The sequence below is a fragment of the Eleutherodactylus coqui genome, chromosome 4, assembly GCF_035609145.1.
Source record: "Eleutherodactylus coqui strain aEleCoq1 chromosome 4, aEleCoq1.hap1, whole genome shotgun sequence".
NCBI lineage: Eukaryota > Metazoa > Chordata > Amphibia > Anura > Eleutherodactylidae > Eleutherodactylus > Eleutherodactylus coqui.
The window spans coordinates 205,024,789-205,045,035 of record NC_089840.1 but is presented as its reverse complement, the minus strand read 5'-3'; the positions used below and the strand labels follow the sequence as shown (position 1 = coordinate 205,045,035).

Here is a 20,247-nt window from a genome sequence, read left to right as displayed (position 1 = left end):
ATGCTCTCACTTCCCGATGTCATTTTATATAAAGGAAGCGTCGCATGGTTACCTCCACGTGGTGTTTCCTGGGTAATGCAAAGAACCATGCAAAATGGTGAACATATTTTTATTTTTTTCCAGTATCTCTAAAGTAACCACCACTTCATAAGATTTTCCGTGTAAACACCAGATAAACACTAGTACCAAATTAACTCGGGCGAAGGTGTGTGTGTGTGTGTGTGTGTGTGTGTGTGTGTGTGTGTTCATGATCATGATCCTTTTCTTTCCTGACTTTTTGCAGTAGCGTGAGGTCACCATTACAGATTGCTCCTAATTCTCCTTTCCTTCTATGCAGGGAGCCGCCCATCCCAAGACTGATAAAGCTGATGACAGTAACTCTAAGGAAGAAGTGCCTGCTGACAAGTCCGACTTGGCTCCAGTGGATGTGGACTTAAATTTGGTCACAAATCTCCTTGAATCATTTAGCTCTCAATCTGGACTGGCTGGACCAGCTTCCAACTTATTGCAAAGCATGGGTGTCCACCTTCCTGACAATACTGACCAGGAGATCGCTGATAGGAGTTTACCGCACTGAAATGCACCCAGAATCTCAGATCACCATTATAGTACTTTGCTATATCTTACACATTACGCATATTTCAGCTATTTCATTATTTAACGTGGTTTATTACTCTCCCAGATCCATGGCATATTGCAAGCGTATGCTATAGAAAATGTGGTTTGACCACTGTGCCCCCACCAATTGGAGAAATTTTACCAGACAGAGCCACCCTCATTTGTGCATGGAGTTAGACCGATCACATATTGAAGCTTTATCGTAGGAATATACCAGCAATTTATTATACTCTTAAAAAAAAAATCTATAAAGCCGAACTAGAATGTGAAAACAATGCCCTTTTTTATGTTGAGCTACAATTACTGGCAGCCTGAGCAAAAAGAGGGAACAAACTTCTGCCCTTTAAAGGGCTTGGCCAGGGAAATGCTATCGATGACCTATCCTCCAGCTATCATCAATAGTTGATTGGCAGGCTTGGCTTTTTGGGACCCGCGATGATGAGCTGATATCAGGCCAGCTGTAAGTGCGGGTGGAGAAGGAACCTGACCCCAGCCAATCAGGTGCCTGCTGTCACTGTTACTACACATAGGGGTATGGCCTGTGCAGTGGCTGATGCTGGTAATTGTAGATACAGGTCTCATGGACTTGAATGAGAGCTGCGCCTGCAGTTATAAACACTGACCATTACACGGGGTCAGAGCCATCTGCTTCCACTCCATTTACCCCCGTGTGTAGCGGCGATGACAGCCGGAGTCCCGAGCGGCAGATCCCAGCCAATCAAGAATTAATGACCTATCCAGAATATAGGTCGTCAGTAGTATTTCCCTGGAAATCGTCTTTAATTTAACACCCAAGGAGACACTAGATCCACATTGCAGTGTATTCCATTCCTTCTTGTCTGCACAACATGGCACATTTGTTTATCCTGGCTTGTATTACTTCTCTAAACAGCGACCAGATCCTTGTCTCATGAGGAAACTATCACTCAGATGTTTTATTTATATGTGGAGACCTTCGGGGGTGAGACTATCCATAATGCTTACAAGCAGTTAACCCTTAATGCTTCTTTATATCGTTCCAGTACTTTCAGTGCCTTAAACGGTGGCGATAACACAAGATCAGTGTCATAACTTGTGTGAGACTTCTGGGTAAATGATTGTGATGCAGAACGCTGCGATATCGGTAGTTCTAAATATTTTTTGTGGAGTCGAGTCATTTTGACTATTATTGTCAAGGTTTGTAAATGTCACTTTTTCAATGTCTGTTTTTTTTTCTAATGATGTAAATGTTCTTTTCATGAAGAAAAAAAAAAAACAGGAAGAGGAATGAATTAACTGATGTGACTTCTCATAAAAGTATTAGGTTGATAAACTATTTTCAATGCAACTGAGTGCTATTTGTTTGTTTGCAGGAAATCGAGATACAAAATATGTCTGCTTTCTTCCTAAGACAGCGCCACACTTACACATCAGTTGTTTTTAAGTATTGCACCTCCTTTCCATTGAAGTGGATGGGGCTGATTTATGATGGCACACATTCAGCACAACACCTGTCTAGGGTTTTTGTGAAAGAAAGCAGCCGTGTTTTTCTAATCCTGAACAATTACTTTGAAGGGAACCTGTTGTCTCCTCTGAGCCCTGAAAATTAACGTTATGGGCTCCTAGAAGAAGGGGTGCTGGGTTGGAGACATATATATTGAAGAATTTTAAATATTTTTTTCAATTTTATATACTTGCCTTGCTTCCCGAGCTCCGCTGGCACACAGGAGGGGAATGAAGAGATGAGGGGACACACGCGCCCCTGGCCTACCATTTATTCTCAACCTTACATTATAGGAGTTGACAGGTTCCTTTTAGAGACCAAAAGCACACGGCCATAATGGGCAATGTTTCCTTGGAAAAATAAATGTCTCCTCTTTTACAGGAGTTACTTGTGGATTAATAAAATTAGAACGGTGACTTCACATGTATGCTATTTCATACTTTTAAAGTGGTTCTTCAGGCTTCCACATCTATAAACAAAGCTATACTCCCATATTTAAGGTCCCTGCCTCTCTGGCCCTCTCCAGTCTATGCATACTTCTAGGTACATCAAATAATGTGCTGCCCAAGCTTGTGATCGCTGTGGTCAATCACTGCCATAAGTTGAACCAACGCTGAGGCCAATGAGTGGCAGAAGCAATTAGAAGCCTAGGTAGCTCATGAGCTGCTGTATCCAGAAGTATGTAAGGACCAGAGAGGCTTAATGATCTGTATTACATGGGTCTGAACGCAGCCTTGCAAATATCATCTTGCTTCTGCAGTAGAACAAAAAAAGTAAAAACTCGCCCCCCTTCCCCAAACAATTCCTTCACTTCTACTCACTGATTTCAGGACCATGATTAAAACCATTTTACTTGGCTAAATGACAATAAAATATTCCTTCGTTAATAGATGTGAATGGGTTAGGAGGATTCCTGCCAGTAATAAATATTCTACTGACAGCGCAGTGTTCTGCCTCATTCTACTGCAGCCAAGAGCCAGATGGGCTGTTTAAGTTTGGATTGGAGTCATCAGCTTAATTTCTACTGCGGAGCTAATATACAGAAGTAGACTCGCTCCTGTGCTATGCCCAAGCTGATAACACAATGTTATACAGTCCTAAATAACATGAGAGGTGTAACTATTGAAGTTGGATAGTGCAGGCTTCTATCCAGGGCATGGAACCAAAAAATGCCTGCACTTAACAGACGACCATTACTATTCATTTAGACCCTGGACTAACATCTATACATGGCCCCACTGTGCAGGACAATAAATGCTTTCTGCAAGTGATCATGGGGGCTGCCATGTTGTATGAAATGCTGTTTAGAGAGAAGCCACATAGTCGATGCAGAACTGTGGACTAGAGAGGCCTCATTCACTTCTATTGGAGAGTGTTCTAGGCATGCTTTGTGACCTGCAAGGGGAAGGTGTGCTGTGATCATAACCTATTGTCAATGGTGTGATCATGTGTTAGCTATATGTAGGTGTTGGCTATCATTGTATCCTGTCTGTGATGATAAAGAGATGACTGCAGAACTGGAAGTTTTAGCCTAAGTGGTCAGAGTAAAAACTAAAGTTCCAGCATTATTTATTTTTTTTTTTTTTAATATGGTGAAATGGAAAATTAAATCGCACAGCTCCAATAAGGGCCTTCTTACGCAGAACGGTTATTAAAAAAAAAAGATTGCGCAAATGTGAATGACAATTGTTCAGTGTAAACATGGCCAACGTTTGAACGCCAAATAAGTTTGTCTGCTTCGCGTTTGGCCATCGTTCACTTGTTTACATGTTGTTGTGTGTAAACGGCGATCGTTTAGTTGTTCACATTCATTGGTCTAGTGAAGGAACAACTGAACGATTTACAAGCGAACGAGCAAACTATCGGCCGGTAGAAACGGGCTGCATGACCGAACCAGAAATTGCTCGATGTAAAAGAAGCCTAAATCGTCAAAATGTTAAAACCTAAAAACTGCATTAAACTAGAGGTCATTTTGTAGTCACGTTTCCATTCAAGGATAAAACCAGAGCTGTCCCTTCTCGTAAAGAGAATGGTGATCCACGGCAAAGTGAAAAGGGCAGTGACTGACGTGCCCTTTAATAGTGTATTAACCTAATAGAACATACGAGTTATAGATGCAGTTTTAGTATATAAAGTTTTAATGTATATGAGGTAAAAGTGAGGTTCTTATAAGATACAATTTCACCTGGTATTCCTATTTTTTGTAAGATAATTCAATCCTGAGTGTTAATATAGTAGCACCATTCAACACAGTATTCTGTACATAGAAGAGAAATATATATAGCCAAGAAGGATTAATCTGCAAAATTTGCTTAACTTGCTTAAAAAAAATAAATTAAGACAATTTATGCTTAAAACAAGTGGTGGAAATGTATTTAAGGGGTTCTGTAATTAGAAAACAAAAAATTCTATACTTTACTTATTCCTCTCCAGGCAAGCTTCTTACCACATCTTCTCCCCACCAATCTTTCCCTGGATCCTGCAGTCCCCCAGGTTACCTCACCCCCAGCTGGAGCGATTCTTCTTCCACTGATGAAGCGTCCATTCACTGCAGTCTTCTTCCTGCAGGGCACTAGTGATGCAGCGTTTGCTACCTAAAAAGGAATGCTGATGTACTGCAATAGTATATGAACTCTCATGGAGAGACAGCGTGCGGGTGCAGTCTCGGCAATAGATCGTCATTCCTTCCTAGCCAGTGAACACTACGGCACTAGTGACATAACCTACACTAACCTGCCGGCAGAAGAATGCAGAGAATGGACACATCATCAAAAAGAGGATCCGGGGGACTGGAGAAGATCGGCAAGGAGAAGATGCAGTTAGAAAGCGGCCTGAAGAGAAATAGGTAAGTAATGAGTTTTGTTTTTTTTAATTAAATGGCAAAACCCCTTTAAGTGTAACCTACTGTAGCTCCAAAATGCAAAATTTGCCAATCAGCAAACTTGGAAATATAAAGGGTTCACATCATAACAACCACCAGTTATGTTGGGTTCACATCGACGTTGGAGGTTTCCGTCGCAGATCCGGCACAAAATATTGCAAGAAAAAGCTCTACATGCAGTGCTTTTTCTTACGGTAAAATACTGGGCAACTCAGCAGAAACTGAATGGACCACATTAATAATCAATAGAGGCCGTTCAGCACTGTTCGGTTCTGTCACAAGACTGATCCATTCAGCCAGAGGATTTCCCTTGCTTGCTTGCTGAATGGAGCAGGAATCAGAACCCCTGAGGCAAATCACCCTTAGGGTGCCTCCACATGGGCGTTTACGTTTTTGGGCAGGCGGAAAACGCAGCGATAAGGCAAATATGTGTCTGCTTTGTAAAGTGCGTTGTCATACTTTTTTTTCTTTAACCGCAAATTGAACAAATTACATCTTCATATGGAAACATAGGTGCATAAAAAGCCAAAAAAAGGCAAAAGATAGCAAAAAAGAAAAATTGCAGAATGTCCTATTGCAGCATCGCAACAAAACACATCGCAGATGTAAATGAAACCACTGCAAGACATTGGTTTCCTAAATTTTTTTTCTACTGCTCTCGCAGAGCAAAAGACGCAGCATTTTAGTTTTATTGGTGGTTAATAGCTAAACAGTTTTTTTTTTTTTAACATTTATAGTTTTTTTTTAAAATTAGTATATTTATGCTAAAATACAGTATGGTAATGGGTTCCTCATTTCGTTTTGTACGTTTTGATATATAACATATATCAAATAACATAATACGGCGACGGTTTTGGTTGGCATCGGCTTTGGGTTATTTTCTTTTTTGTTTTACTTATTGATGTAATTAATTTTTTTTTACTATGTCCCCCATGACGTCATATAAAACATCTGGGGAACATTCAGATGTTTTTTGACTGTAGCTGGGGCATCCATAGGAGCCCTAGTTACAGGGAAAACATCCTCTGTTGTGACAATAGTCGCTGGCAGAGCTAATCAGGGTCTGCTAAGACTCTGTAGCTCTACTGTGCCAGGTAATACCAGTGGTCATGTGACCACCGGCTCACGTAGTGGAAGTTATACTTCCACTTTAATTTCTTAGTATATAGCGGTCATTGAGCGCTGTGTACTAGGGAAAGGAGAAGGCAGAACAGCTGACAACCGAACCTGCTTCTGATTGATTGCAGAAGCAGGGGCTTTAATCCCGCGCCGTATTTTTACTATCGGCTGGGGTTAAAGTCCAGGACCAAACGCCGTAAGCTTACTGTGCTTGGTCCTTAATGGGTTAATAAAATGTTACTTTAACTTACTTTCAATAACCAAATAGAATAGAAATGATTAGCCTTAGGCCTCATGTACACAGGCGGATTTTTGCGGTGGGCATCTGCAGCAATGTCTGGCCATAGGATGCAATACAAAAGTGATTGTTATACGCACACAAGCAGAAATCAACTGCTATTTCCACTCGCAGAAAAAAAAAATCGCAGCATGCTTCTTTTTGGAGCGTTTTTCGCACGGACTGCTTCCAATGAAGTCAATGGAAGCCGTGCGATCTGTGGCCTATGCAGAATGAGAATTCTGGAAAGGTAGCCGGACCCGTGTCATCGCCTAGTGACACTGTGGGGCAATTTGTACAGTGCATATGCGATGACCAGAACATCTGCAGTACAGAAGAAAGAAGACAGGTATGCAGGGTTGCCGGCCGTGTGAGTACCTGTGTGCATTCGGCCATATTTGATCCTGGGTTGAAGAACCCTGCCCCCCTCCCCCTCAGTCTACTTAATCTTCAATTAATGCATCCAATTACTTACTGACTATGGCAATATAGGTGCAGACTCTGAATAGTAAATCTGACACTTTCATTAATGGCATCTGGTTGTGTTTGATTTCCCTGAGTGCTAACTACCATGCAGACCTCTCTGTTCTTTTACCCATTCTTGTATGAGCTGATGAGCTATTGCAAACTTCGGAGGCACCCAGACTGGCAAAGTACCATCTGGTAATTTAGAAGGTGTCATCTTCACTTGTAGTGCTTCGACCACTTCTTCCAAGGTGAACCATCGGGCATCTTCTATCTCCGCTCTGTTGATACTGAGCTGTAGGGGGAGAAATTAATCACATCAGAGTACATCATGTTTTACAAATTCTGGAACACAAAAATGTTAGCAATTTAAAAGCATCTTCAAATCAGATTTTCACACAGATTTATAATTAATGTATATTGTTTCATCTAATAATTACTGTAGTTAAATATCCTGCTAGCAATGTGGTGGAAATGGATGCATAATAATGCAGTCACTGAAGAACTAGTTATATCACAAGAACTATGTTAATAATAACCTTGTCATCCTTGGCTGTTGTCTGACACGCCAGCATTAGTGAGCTGTCAGGAAATGGCCAGTGCTGGGACCCAGAATATCTGATACTGTCCACCTCTAATCCAACTTCTTCTGCTACTTCTCTTCGTACGGTCTCCTCCAGCATCTCCCCTGAACATCAGGAACAGACAAACAACTGTGAAAAAAACTTTGTCTTCCAGAAGTAGACTTAAACAAAAAAAAAACAAAAACTAATCTCATTATTTAACTTACTTCTAAACACGCACTTTCAATTTATGAAGATGCAGAACTGTGTTCCCCCACCAGGATTATATAGGACAACCTTCATCGTGAGGGTGCGGGCAGACGAGCGCATAAACGGCGCGTTTTTGCGACCAAACGTATATACGTGACCATCTGAGGCAATGGTTTCGAATGTATTCGTTCACATGGGCGATTTTACGGCGCGTAAAAACGGCAATTCGAAAAAAAACGGAACATATGCGACCGAAATACGCGCCAACGCATATTCGATCGCCTAAAAGACCGTTTGCAAAGTAGGAACAAACGAAAATACGCTTTCTAGCTCTGGTCGTGATCGGTGAAAAACGATCGCTCGGGCGATTATATGTTGCGCTCGTGCGAACGTAAATACGCCTACGCTCGTCTGCCCGCACCCTGACTGTGAGCTAACTTCTGTCCAAATATTTAACCAGAAGTAATGAGGACGTGGTGATGGCGAAATCAATAAGAGTACAAGAGGGGCCTGGATGTCTTTTTTTGGGCGAAACAATATTATATATCAGTACCAACTTCTGAAGGGTCGATTATTCTAACGAGGCTCGTATGGCGCAGAGTGTAAGCTCTCGCCTATGACCTGAAGGTTGCAAGTTCAATCCCCACTAGGTTCAGGTAGCCAGCTCAAGGTTTACTCAGTCTTCAAACCCAGCTTGGTGGGGGATAATTTATAAATAATAATTACCTGAAAGCGCTGCGCTATACAAGATAATTGCCAGATTGGAGTCGGGAAGAGATTTTTCCTTTAAATAGGGCAAATTGTCTTCTACCTCATTGGGGTTTTTACCTTCCTCTGGATCAACATTGGTGGGGGTAATAGGCTGAACTGCATGGACATATGTCTTTTTTTGGCCTCACATATTAAATTACAGAATGTAACCATCATTGATAATTATTGAATATTTCACCTATAAATTTAGCCATAGGAGGTTAAAAGCTTGGGAAGAAGTCCCCCTAGATGCTTGAGAGGAAATACGTAAAGGAGCATTTTAGCATGAAGGGTGACTAGTTATATTATCTGAGAACGTAATGTGCTTTAAATTGGAGGTGCACCAAGCACACTAAATTACCAGGGAGTGCGGGAAAAAAAGGCTTGGCAAAGTCACATAATTGAAGGGCCTAAATAATCCAGTCCCTATCCTGATTAATCAAATCATCCTCTTAGAACCAGGGGATGGTCGTTCTGTCCTCTGCACCCTTAGTGCCACTCGCCTGGATCTACACAAGAACTTTTAGCATTTGACAGCTTCAAAAGTAACTTACAAAATGCTCACTACTTTGTTGCATGAAAGTTAGCATATGACTCGATGCATTTCTTAGTACTGCAGCTGCCATACTACTAAATGTTTGCACAGAGCTCTATTCTAAAAGTGAAACAATACCTTAATCCATTAAAGACCAAGTGCCGTAAATAGACAGCACTTGGTCCAGGGCCTTATTCCCAGCCAATAGTAAATATACAGCGCAGAATTAAAGTTCCTGCAATCTAGGAGTAGGTCGGATCATCAACTGTCAGATACAACCGAAGACCCAAAGGAGAAGGTAGAAGTGGTTTTTAACAGCTTCTGCCTTCTCATTTATATGCTACATAGTACTAAGTGACTGCTATGTAGGGAATGCAGGAAACTTCCTGCATGAGACCCGGTGATCACATGATCACTGGTGACCCCCAGCATATCAGAGCTGTGCGGCCATAGCAGACCTATGTCCAGCTCTGTCAGTGACTATTGTCACACCAGGGGGATGTTTTCCCCTGTAACTGGAGCTCCTATGGATGCCTCAGTTACAGTGGAAAAGTGTGAAATAAAAAAACTATACAGAGTGGATGACCCCCAGAGGTCTTATATGACGTCAAGGGGGACATTGACATTCAAAAAAAATAAGTTACAAACATAAATAATTTTTTTTTAAATTACAGAATAAAGTAAAAATATTTACAAAAAAAAAGCGACCCAACGCCAACCTAAACGGTCGCCACGTCCACCCTGTAATCTGAAATTAAACAAATTATATAACAAAACAACCAAAACAAAGTGGCGAACCCATTCTTTTTCTTTATTTTAATGTAACTATAATAATTAAAAAAATAAAGAACTAGAAAAACTTTTTTTTTTTTAATCTTTTTCCTCTAGTTTTTTACACATCACTCCTAATAAAATATAAAAAATAACTGTGGTGTAAAAAAACGCAACAAAAACAACTTTGGTTCACCTGGAAAAAAAATAGGACCATAAAACCACCACATATGTAAGATCACTAAAAAAAAAGTGTCTGTTCTTTTAGGATCAAGACATTCTGGTCTTTAAGGGGTTAAATACCATGTATAGATGCTAACAGGCTTATGTAAGAAGGAAATAGAAAAGTACCGTGTGCAAACAAGCTCATATTTGCAATTAATACACTTCAACAAGTGCAAGAAATGTGTCAATTAGCTATAGAGCAGTGATACGTATTGTGGATGCACAGTAAATGCTTACCAATTTCACAGAATCCTGCAAGTGCGGTGTACATGCCAGCTGGGTGTCCCGCCTGATGAGCCAGCAAACAGCGGTTTTCGTGAGACACAAGTGTGATGACTACTGGCGCCATCTAGATTATAAAATGGGTGGTTAGCCTTACAATGGATTGTTGAGAACAGATCTATAGTTCACATGCTAAACAGGCACATAAAAATAGAAAATTTAGGATTACAAATGTTTCAGTCCTTTCACCAACTCATATAATGAAGACCCAACCTACATCCATAGTTCGATATGCATCTAAGAACAAACTCTAATACCATCTCTCCCTAAAGGTATGTTCAAACTGCGGCTTTCTGCACTGGATCCCCATGTTGATTTAATCATGTAACTTCTTGGCAGCAATCTGTACTGAAAAACAAATTTTGCCCATTGACAAGGTTAAATCCACGTGCAGATCTGCAGCAGAAGACGTCGTTTTAGAGGTAGAATTTGAGTGCAAAAACTGTGTTGAGTTCCACCGTGTGAACATAACCTAAGTCTCTCCTTTTCCTGACAATGATCCTAACACCAGACACCCCTGTCCGTCAGTAACCCTCAGATATCACTAACAGAAACCCCTTTTAAAACATCTGGGTAAGAATGGGAGGACACAAGGACTCAGAGGCAAGAAAGCAAAACAAAGTGAAGAAGAAAAAAGCTGAACTGTGAAAGACTAGGCAGTTAAAAATAGGGAAGGAGCAAAAAAAACAAACACAAAGGCTAGGAAGCAAGGACTGGACCAGACGTAACTACAAGAACAGGACTACACTGACAAGAGCAAAATAGACTAAATACAAGAAGTAAATAAGCGATACTGGAATTAAATGCACATAGATTCCACTATAACCAGCGACGCACTGCAGAAGGGAGAAATATTTAAAAAGAAGGTAGCCAATTGGGAAACTCCTCCCCAAAGGAGGCTGGGCTGAGCAGTTTGGTCAGCTGACCCAATTATAATGCATCAGCTGTAGGATTGTTGTATACCAACTGCCTCAACAACAAATTAGAGGTCCTGCTGATAACACTTCAATAGACTATATGCTGCATAGAACAGATAGATACAAGGAACAAGCAGGCAATAGTAGAGTTTCTACATGGGATATAAAAATGGCAGCAATACATGACAATAGCAAACAGTAGATAACTCATATACATACTGTGGATTGAACTTGAATATTATTTCTTAACTTAATGAGTTGTTCATTGTATTTAGGGTACTTTCACATGTCCAGTTTTGTTGCACATGCTAGCTCTGAACACAGTACACTTTTTAATTAATGTTGTACTTAACTTTTTTATAATGCTATTGAAAAAATATGGTGATATTCTGTGTCTTAGGCCGGCTTCACATGTGAACGTAACATGCAGAGAATAGAACCAATTGATTTTCCTGTACATTTCGGTTGCGCCAAAAAAAAAGGAAAACCACAGCATGCTCTAATTTCCTGCACATTTTCGCAAAAAAAGTCACCATAGAAGTCAATGGCAATGTGCAAATGCATGCAAAATATGCTAGGGGATGGGTGAAACACTGTAATTGTGCAGGAAAAAGAACACCTCTGGAACTCAAACTAATTAGCCATTTCAGTTGGTGCATATGTTTTTTGCCAAATGCACATGCACATGCCCTGCACACGGAAAAAGTACAGTAAAATACGCCACAAAAAATTATTGTTAGTTCCGCAAATATGCATATGCTCATGTGAATCTGCCCTTAATTATTGGTCTGTTGTGCATTTTCAAAGTAGTGTATTTGCTATTAAAGTTGTGCTGTATTGGTGTGTTTAGGCTGTCAGTTTGTATTACGTATCTTTTAGTATCTGAAGAAGCTCCTATTTTGTTGATGTCACCTAAAGACAGCTTGGTTGCTTAGTGACACCCACATATATCAAAGACAATCGCTTTCCTGTCTTAAGGCTGACCTCATTAAATTGTATTTAATTAACTACAATGAACAAAGTTCCATTTCCTTGGAACTATAGAAACAGTATTCAACTGTGAACATAAAACACCAGAGAAACTAAACTTAAACCCGGCATAAGAAGTAAAAAAAAAAATCACATTAACCATCTATCTCTAAAGTAATCATGTTTGAGGACAGCAAAATTCGTATCAACCACTATATGTAGAACCGATTAGTGAATGTTTCTCATGGTCACTCAAAAGGATAGAACAATATGACTGCTAAGTTCTCCACACTGTATGTTATACCCCCCACCCCTAAACATGTAAGACAATTTTCACAACCCTAGTTTAAAGGGATTGTCCACTTTTGCCCTTCTAATGACTTGTTTCTCAGGATAGGTCATGATTAGTTGATTAGCAGGGTATCAACTATCCCGAGGATAGGTCATCACTAGCCCAAAGGTGGACAACCCCTTTAGGCCTGTTTCACATGGGCAACAAAATCACACAATTTTCTTGCGATGCAACAGTATGACAACTCGCATCTATGTGAAGCCCATGCTTTCCTATGGGTTCCTTTACATTAGCGATGTTTTGCAGCATGCGACATTGGGAGACTAAAAAAAAAACCCGACTTGCAAGGTTTTGTAGCCCATGTTTCCCTATGGAGCCTTCCTTTCTGTTGCATCTCATCGCACGAAACCACAATTCTCCTGTGGTACGATGCAACTTTTACAGTAATAAATCCTACTGTAAAAGCCCTTAAATTAGCCTTAGCTGCCTAAAAAAACAAAAAGAAAGAAGGCGCTGTCCAGCTCCGCCGCACGTCTCCCGAAGCTCCCCAACACTTGTTTGAAGTTCTCTGCTATAGCTTCCTCTTCAGGTTTTTTGAAAAACCCTGCCTCCAGGAAGTGCTGCCTCTGATTGGTTGAGCACTGTGGCGCTCAGCCAATCAGAGCCAGCACTTCCTGGAGGCGAGATTTTTCAAAACCGTGACCAGGAAGCTATGCCGGAGAACTTCGGGAGACGTGCAGTGGAGCAGGACAGCACATCTTAGGTGATGTATTTCTTTTCTTTGTTTGTTTTTTTTAAGGCAGCTAGGGTTTATTTTGGGGGGGTTAGGCTTATAATTCAAGCCCCCACCCCTTCCCCCATGATAATCCTGGCAAAAGAGCTTTTTTAGCACCACATCCGACTTTATAGGGACACAATATCGGTATGAGAAAACGCGATATCACACAGACCACCGATGCGATATTGCTGCGATTTCCTCGCGGCGATATCGCGTCACCCGTGTGAAACAGGCCTTCAGCGTGTGTTCACACATTGCTGACTTGCTACGGATTTGGGTGCACCCTTTCAATTGAATCCAAACTGAAGTGAAGTCTGCTGCAGATCTGCACCGAAATCCACAGCAAATTACCAAGCTGTGAACGCACCCTAAAAGTGAATTCATACACGTTAGGACAGCGCTCCACCAGCCTCTTGGAATGATTCGGCAAGAGTTTGGAAAAAAGGACTTACCCGGTGTCTAGTGGAGCTCCTCCCGAAACACCACTAGCACCTCCACGTCCCAGTTCGCCTATAATAATCACAGCAGAGGTGCTCTCGTTGTTCCTTGATCCCGAGATTTCTCAGGAGAGCTGCTGGGGTAGTGGGGTCCCTCTGCCAAGAGGGACCCATTGTGCAGAATGATCCGAATTGGGAAATGAAAAAATGCCCCACGCTCTCTAGGACAAATGACATTGTAATAATCCAATGTCTTTTTAATATAGTGCAACGCGTTTCGTCGTAATATCAAGCACATACAAGATACAATAAAAACGCACTTTATATAGTAAAGTAAAAAATAAACACTTACATCTCACAGTGCCAAGCGTGACGCGTACTACCCGTTACTGCTTCCGGGTTTGCCGCCTGACGATGGTTACATGTTACGTCAATACGGTCTCACTGTTCATTGGGTGGCGTGTATACGTCCTGGCATCAGGTAGTGCTTTGAACTATGTGAAATAGAACGATCCTAGGATGACGTATGGGCGTCTCCTTGGAACGCATCCTCGTGACCACCATATACGCTGCGTTCTACCCTGACGCCAGGACGTATACATGTCCTAGAGAGCGCGGGGCATTTTTTCATTTCCCAACTAGAAGTGAATTTGGGATTATTATGGTCAAATTCAATAATCAATGGGATTCATGAATTCAATTCCCAATAATTTAGGGAATTCTATAACTAAGGTTATCCATGTAATTATATTATTAACGATACATCAGATTCCAGGTCTTTAGCTCACCTGTGGGTAGTAGATCATTCCGTTAGACTGGCACACACGCTTGCTCCCGGAGACATTCTTCTGGGTTGGCTTTCCTGATTTGCTGCAGTACTGATGAGAGTCATGCCAATGTAAAAGGGACCGTGCCTATAACAGTGAGGTACAAGTAAAGAGACAGGAAATCCTCTGCAGCCTATTGTATGTATTTATATATACATATTTGTATCAGATATGAGTGCTCAAATCACATGCTGCTAAACATAACATCTAGAATAAAGTCTTAGCGGATCAATAGCAAAATACGACGGGGTTGTTCTGATGTATTCACCTAAATGGATATACCTGCGATCTTTTCTGTGCAGTTTTCTAAAAGTCAGATAAAAGAGATCTGGAAGCTCAGTACATAATCGGATGAGGTCTAGAAAGTTTGTGTTTGAAAGGGTAAGAAGGAGCAATTACCCAGCCACCAGTAACTACAAGGACAGCTGAGTGCTTCGGCACAGCGCTGTTTGCATAGCTCCCATTGAAGTGGATTGCAGCTACAGAAACAGCATAGCCCAGCGCAATTTTCATTCACTTCAATAAGAGCTGCGCAAACAGCGCAGTTCCAAGAGGTAATTGGAAACACAGGCCCAGGATTTCCCATCTCAACCACGAAGAGCTGAGATGGGAACACCCCTTTAACATATAAAGTGATGGCTCCTCACTAGGAGATGACTTATCTTTGTAGTTGTTGAGAGATCGACCTCTGGGACCCCCACTGATCCTGATAATGAAGGGGATGCAGCGCTGGTGTTCCAGATGTCAGACTCCCACTGATCATAAAGTGGAAGAATATTATAGCGATACACAATCACTTTATAACATGAGGAACCCCTTTAACAAAGTCTAATAAACTAAATAATAGCTTAACTTTTTCCAATCCGCTGTCTGACGTCTTCCTAAATTCTGATTGAAGCCTGTGCAGCTCTGATGTCGGCAGACGTCCAGCAGGGTATTCTTACTGTATATTGCCGGCCGCTCTGTTGTCGGGGGGCTCTATGGCATGTCGCATACTGCAGTACTGGCTGTAGCTAGCAGATGGCGCCATTGTATAATGGCAGAAAGAGAAAGCCCCCCTAGGAAACCCTGAATCCAAAATTGGATTGCAAAGGGTTAAATCCATTAGACTTTATTTTAGATTCTGTTTGTTACAGGTGACTTGATACCCTATCACTTATCCTGCGGATAAGCCATAAAGTCCAGATGGAATACCTTTAATTGTGATAAATGGTTCTTCTCAATAACAATAGTGCCAGATCCTTTCATGGTCGGAGTACTTCACCAGTACTGCAAATCATGGCTGTTAGGTCGTATTTAAATCATTCCCTGCTCCACCAGATGTCTGAGATGTAAAGGCTTTGAAACATTTTGAATGGCACTTTTTAAACCACTAAAGTAAAAAAAATGTACAGCCTCCGGTCATATTCTTTACACAAACGTAGATGATCTGTCTAACCTGATCATGGCCTTTATGTATGAGAAGGCAGCAGAGTACTCTTACAAGTTTGGGCAAGAGAAAAATACACCCATTGTGCAACCTCTCCCAAGATATCTGCTCTAGGCAATTCTATATTTCTGTTAAATCAACCTATAGACCTAAGGAAATATTCAAGACACTGCTATAGATTTCCTAGGCTCATGTATCTGCCCCCCTCACTGGGACTTGTAAAGCTCTCCATCATACGGATCTGCTCACCTAAATGTGTCTGCTTACCTACTAACCTATAACAGTACTCTAAATGGCCTCCTGAAGTATTTCAGGATGCTGGAGGTGGACGCAGGGGCTTCCCTTCTTCATTCTAAAATAACTGATATTAGAGGGACTTTTCCGGAAGTTGGCCAGTTCTCAGGATAGATAATCAATAGCTGATCGTGGGGGTCTGGCGATCAGCTGTTCTCAGCCCTGCTGTCGGTACAAGCAGAGCTGGAAGTTAACAGCTCAGTCTGTATTGTAAAGGCCCGGGTTGGTAATGGCAGGCACAACTCCCATTATTTCAATAGGAGCTGTGCCTGTAATTACCAACCTAGGCCACTGCAAAGTGGACAGAGCTGTCAAGTTTCTGGTTCTGTCTTCATTGACAGCCGTCCTGATATGAGCTGAGAATCCCAAGAGGCAAAGTCCTGATAAGCAACTATTGAAGACCTATCCTGATCTAAGGAGCAGTTATAATCTAAATAAAAATTTTTTTTTTAAGTAGTGAGTAATTCTTTATGATATATTAACAATAGAAGCATTAAAGTGGTTGTCCAGACTTTTACGATTGATGACCTATCCTTAAGATAGGTCATAAATAGTTGATTGACAGGGGTCCGCCATGTAGGATCCCAGGAAAGCAGTTGATCCCCGAGCCCACTGTCAGTGCTGGAAGCAGATATCACTGCAGTCAACACTGCAGTGGCCCGGTTTGGTACCATAGTCACAGCTTTCATTAAATTCATGGAAGCTGTACTTGCAGTACCAAACTAGGTCACTGAAATGTTGGCTTCCATTGCTGTCCACACTGACAATCGGCCCAGGGATCAGCTGATCGGAGAGGATCCTAAAAGTCGTACCCCCACGATCAATATTAAAAGTCTGGGCAACCCCTTTAAAGATAAAAATAAAGCCTTCACCTGTCCACAGTTCCAGAACACTGACATTTTCAATGGTATTTTTCACCAGCTTTAGAAATGAGACCAAAATGACTGGACTCAGGATGTGATATTATAGTGATCATTGGGGGTTACAGCAGTTGCATCCCCAGCAATCAGTCTTATATCACTTATCCTGCGGATAGATAATACATGACTTTCATGCCATAACCTCTTTAGTGAACAAGTGCTATATATATATATATATATATATATATATATATATATATATATCGCAGTTGGTCCTGGACTTTAAACCTGCGCTATCGTTAATTTACGTTGTGGGTTTAACCCCTTCCAATCCACTGTCTGACGTCTTCAGAGATTTTGATTGAAGGCTGTACAGCTCCGATGTCAAAAGACGTCCGTCAGGATATTCTTACTGTATATTACTGGCCGCTCTGTTGTTGGGGGCCTCTCCAACATGTCCCATACTGCAGTACTGGCTCTAGCCAGCAGATGGTGCCATTGTATAATGGCAGAAGGAGAAAGCTCCCTAGGAAACCCTGAATCCAAAATTGGATTGCAAAGGGTTAAAGCTCCTGCAATCTCGTAGCAGCAGGCAGGGTACTTGGCTGTCTACTGACAGCAGAACCCCTACTGTAATGTGCGGGAGGGGAGAAACCTCTGTTTAAACCCTTCTATGCCATGATCAATAGCTCCCCCTATCACCTACTGGCACCCCGTGATGCGATTGCGAGCTGCCAATTGGTTACCATGGCAGCAGAAAGTCTAACAAAGGCCTCTGTTTCTGCCAGGTATCTCAGCTTATCAGAATCTCTGCTCCGGCAGTGTGTGCATAGTATATTGCATTACAGAAGTAATTCAAGCTACTATGTTGAGGATCGAATGATCCCTTCAGGGACTAAAAATAATGTTTAGTAAAAAAAAAATATTCTTCCCACAAAGCAATTTTTAAATAGAAAAATACATTTAAAAAATATACATAAGTTGAACTTCAATAAAACAATTTCTGTTTTTTTCACCCCTCCGCCCAAAATAAAGTTTTACAACACATTATATATTCTTCAAAATCGTACCATTAAAAAAATACAACTTGTCCCACATAAAACAACCCCTATATAGCTAGGTCAACAAAAAACTAAAAAAAGTTATGGTATTTTCAATACAACAAAAATAAGTGAGAAAATAGTCCCTAAGGGGTTAATTGTGATCAGTCTGAGCTGTGGCCATGCTAACACATATAAAGTGTTGTGTTCCCCTTTTTGTATACCGTGGGTTGGTGGGTATCCCTTTATTTGTGATTCACCACGGCCCCTTGCATCAATAACTAATCCTGTGATGCAAATTCTTCTGCATCTCCCCTGTGTAATTAGTCATAGACATGCCAGTTATTAAATAAGGAGCTTGGCAATCTGCAGTGACATGCAGCCACATAATCTTTTACCGATTTTCAGCAACTTTCAGTGTAAATTACAAAAAAAAAATTCAAAGGCTCCTTTCCATCTAATTAGTATATTTTGGGTAACTGCATTGTACCAGAACTCTGTCCACGTGTAATAAGTGCATAAAACGCATAAAATGAGGGCTCAAGCCTTGCAGTGAGAATACCCTAGGCAGCAGAGATCCATCTTCTATCTCTACTTTCACAACTGCGGTTCTGAAGTCCGTGAAATTCCCAGAAAATTCTTCTTCCAAAGCAGATTTTTCAAAAGACCCTAAAAAATAATAGTCTTAGAATTATCATGTTATTTAGACAACATGCGGCTTGTGTTGCAGCTGTCCATACAATGGGAGTCCAAAGGTCTCGGAGGGAATCTTTGCACACAGCATTTTTTGGAAAATCCACCTGCTGTTTTTTATGCAGTTTTTGAGCCAAAGCCAAAAATGGATAGGAAAAAAATGAGAAGTATAAGGGCTAATACCCACGGATGGTTTTATGCTGCGTTCCCCACGGCGTAAATCTGCGACAGAATAACGCAACTATTAAGTTCTATTGAACCTAATAGCTCAGTCCTCACGTGCGGGATTCTGCCACAGGAAAATAAATTGCGACATGTTCTATTTTACTGCGTTTTTCCATGGCGGGAGGGCTCCATTAATATAGTAGTAAAAAAGCATGTTTTTTCGCATTTGCCATCAAGGACCTTTTGTTCATCCCCGCAGTATAAAAATGCGGGCGTATTCCGCTCCGTCCGTGGGCATGAGCCCTAAAAGAAGGACTTCTACTTCTCCTTCCTGCTGGATCCACTCTTGGCTTTGCCTCAAAAAACTTGCAGATTTTGATGCAATTTTTTTGAGGCCAAGCCAGAAGTGGATCCAGCAGGAAGACGATTCCTGTGTCTTTTGGGTACCCCCTCATATGCAAACAGATACATACTGTGCATCTTGTGAGAGGGATTTCCAATTTCATCTTCATAGATACAGAATAGACTTACCGAGATCCAGAGCAAACTGGGCAATGGATGAATCTGAGCAACCAATCAGAACCGAGTCTTCTAAGTTGAACTGGTCTTTTCCACATCTACTGAGGACTTGCAGTAAATCTAAGATCCAGCAGAATGATGTTACTAAACAATATAACAATTCTTAAATGAAGCATTCCAAATATGTAAATAGGAATGGCTGCTTATTGGAATACAGCAGTATTAACATCTGTCCTAACTGAATTAGAAATGGAAGTTGTTCTCCTTTCCAAAAGAACTCTATATCCTACGTAACAGCACAAGTGACTTCAGAGGTACATTAAAGCCTAATTCTACTAATCTGAACCACTGGCTTCATGCATATCACCATTTTTTTCTGACTTATCGGTAAACTTAGCCCAGTAATGGAAGCAAAACACAAAGGGTTTGAAGAAAGCATTGTGGCGGCTGCAACCAATTCTATCCGTAACCTTATAAACAAATATATACCCCGAAGAGCCTGAACCAGATTCACTATATCCATAGCTGGCCTCAGTTACTGATAACCTGTGCAGTCACACAAGCTTGGAGCACCGGGCAGATGTAGGTTGGGGGCGATCGCCCCCTTTAGATCCTCCTGTGTTCCTCCTCCATCCACCTCCTGGCTCCGACTCCTCCCCTTTAATGTTCCGAGGTGCCTCTGCAAGTCCATCAGTGCCCCCACAATACAACCACTTAGTTCTGATACTGTTTGCTAGGAGCTTGGTTCTGGTACAGTATTTATTCACTGAGCTGTTCTGCTGTAGGCATGCTGCTATCTTGCTGCTTTCTGCAAAAGCAAATTACAGGTAGACTACCTATCAGTGGAA

General features: G+C 41.3%; 2 protein-coding genes across 2 annotated transcripts in view; one reads left to right on the top strand and one right to left on the bottom strand.

Moving 5' to 3' along the window:
- The window catches only part of ECD (ecdysoneless cell cycle regulator), a 32,286-nt gene extending 29,560 nt beyond the window's left edge, over positions 1-2,726 (top strand). Inside the window, exon 14 of the mRNA XM_066600586.1 lies at positions 338-2,726. Coding sequence (XP_066456683.1) covers positions 338-577 — 240 coding nt within the window. The 3' untranslated portion in view covers positions 578-2,726. The remainder of the gene's footprint in view (positions 1-337) is intronic.
- Positions 2,727-4,254: 1,528 nt separating this feature from the next.
- Positions 4,255-20,247, bottom strand: part of NUDT13 (nudix hydrolase 13) — a 51,185-nt gene continuing 35,192 nt past the window's right edge. The window contains exons 4-9 of the mRNA XM_066600585.1: positions 19,412-19,519; positions 18,585-18,691; positions 14,361-14,486; positions 10,135-10,246; positions 7,383-7,531; positions 4,255-7,138 (exon numbers count right to left, since the gene is read on the bottom strand). Of these exons, the coding sequence (XP_066456682.1) occupies positions 6,941-7,138; positions 7,383-7,531; positions 10,135-10,246; positions 14,361-14,486; positions 18,585-18,691; positions 19,412-19,519 (800 nt within the window). The 3' untranslated portion in view covers positions 4,255-6,940. The remainder of the gene's footprint in view (positions 7,139-7,382; positions 7,532-10,134; positions 10,247-14,360; positions 14,487-18,584; positions 18,692-19,411; positions 19,520-20,247) is intronic.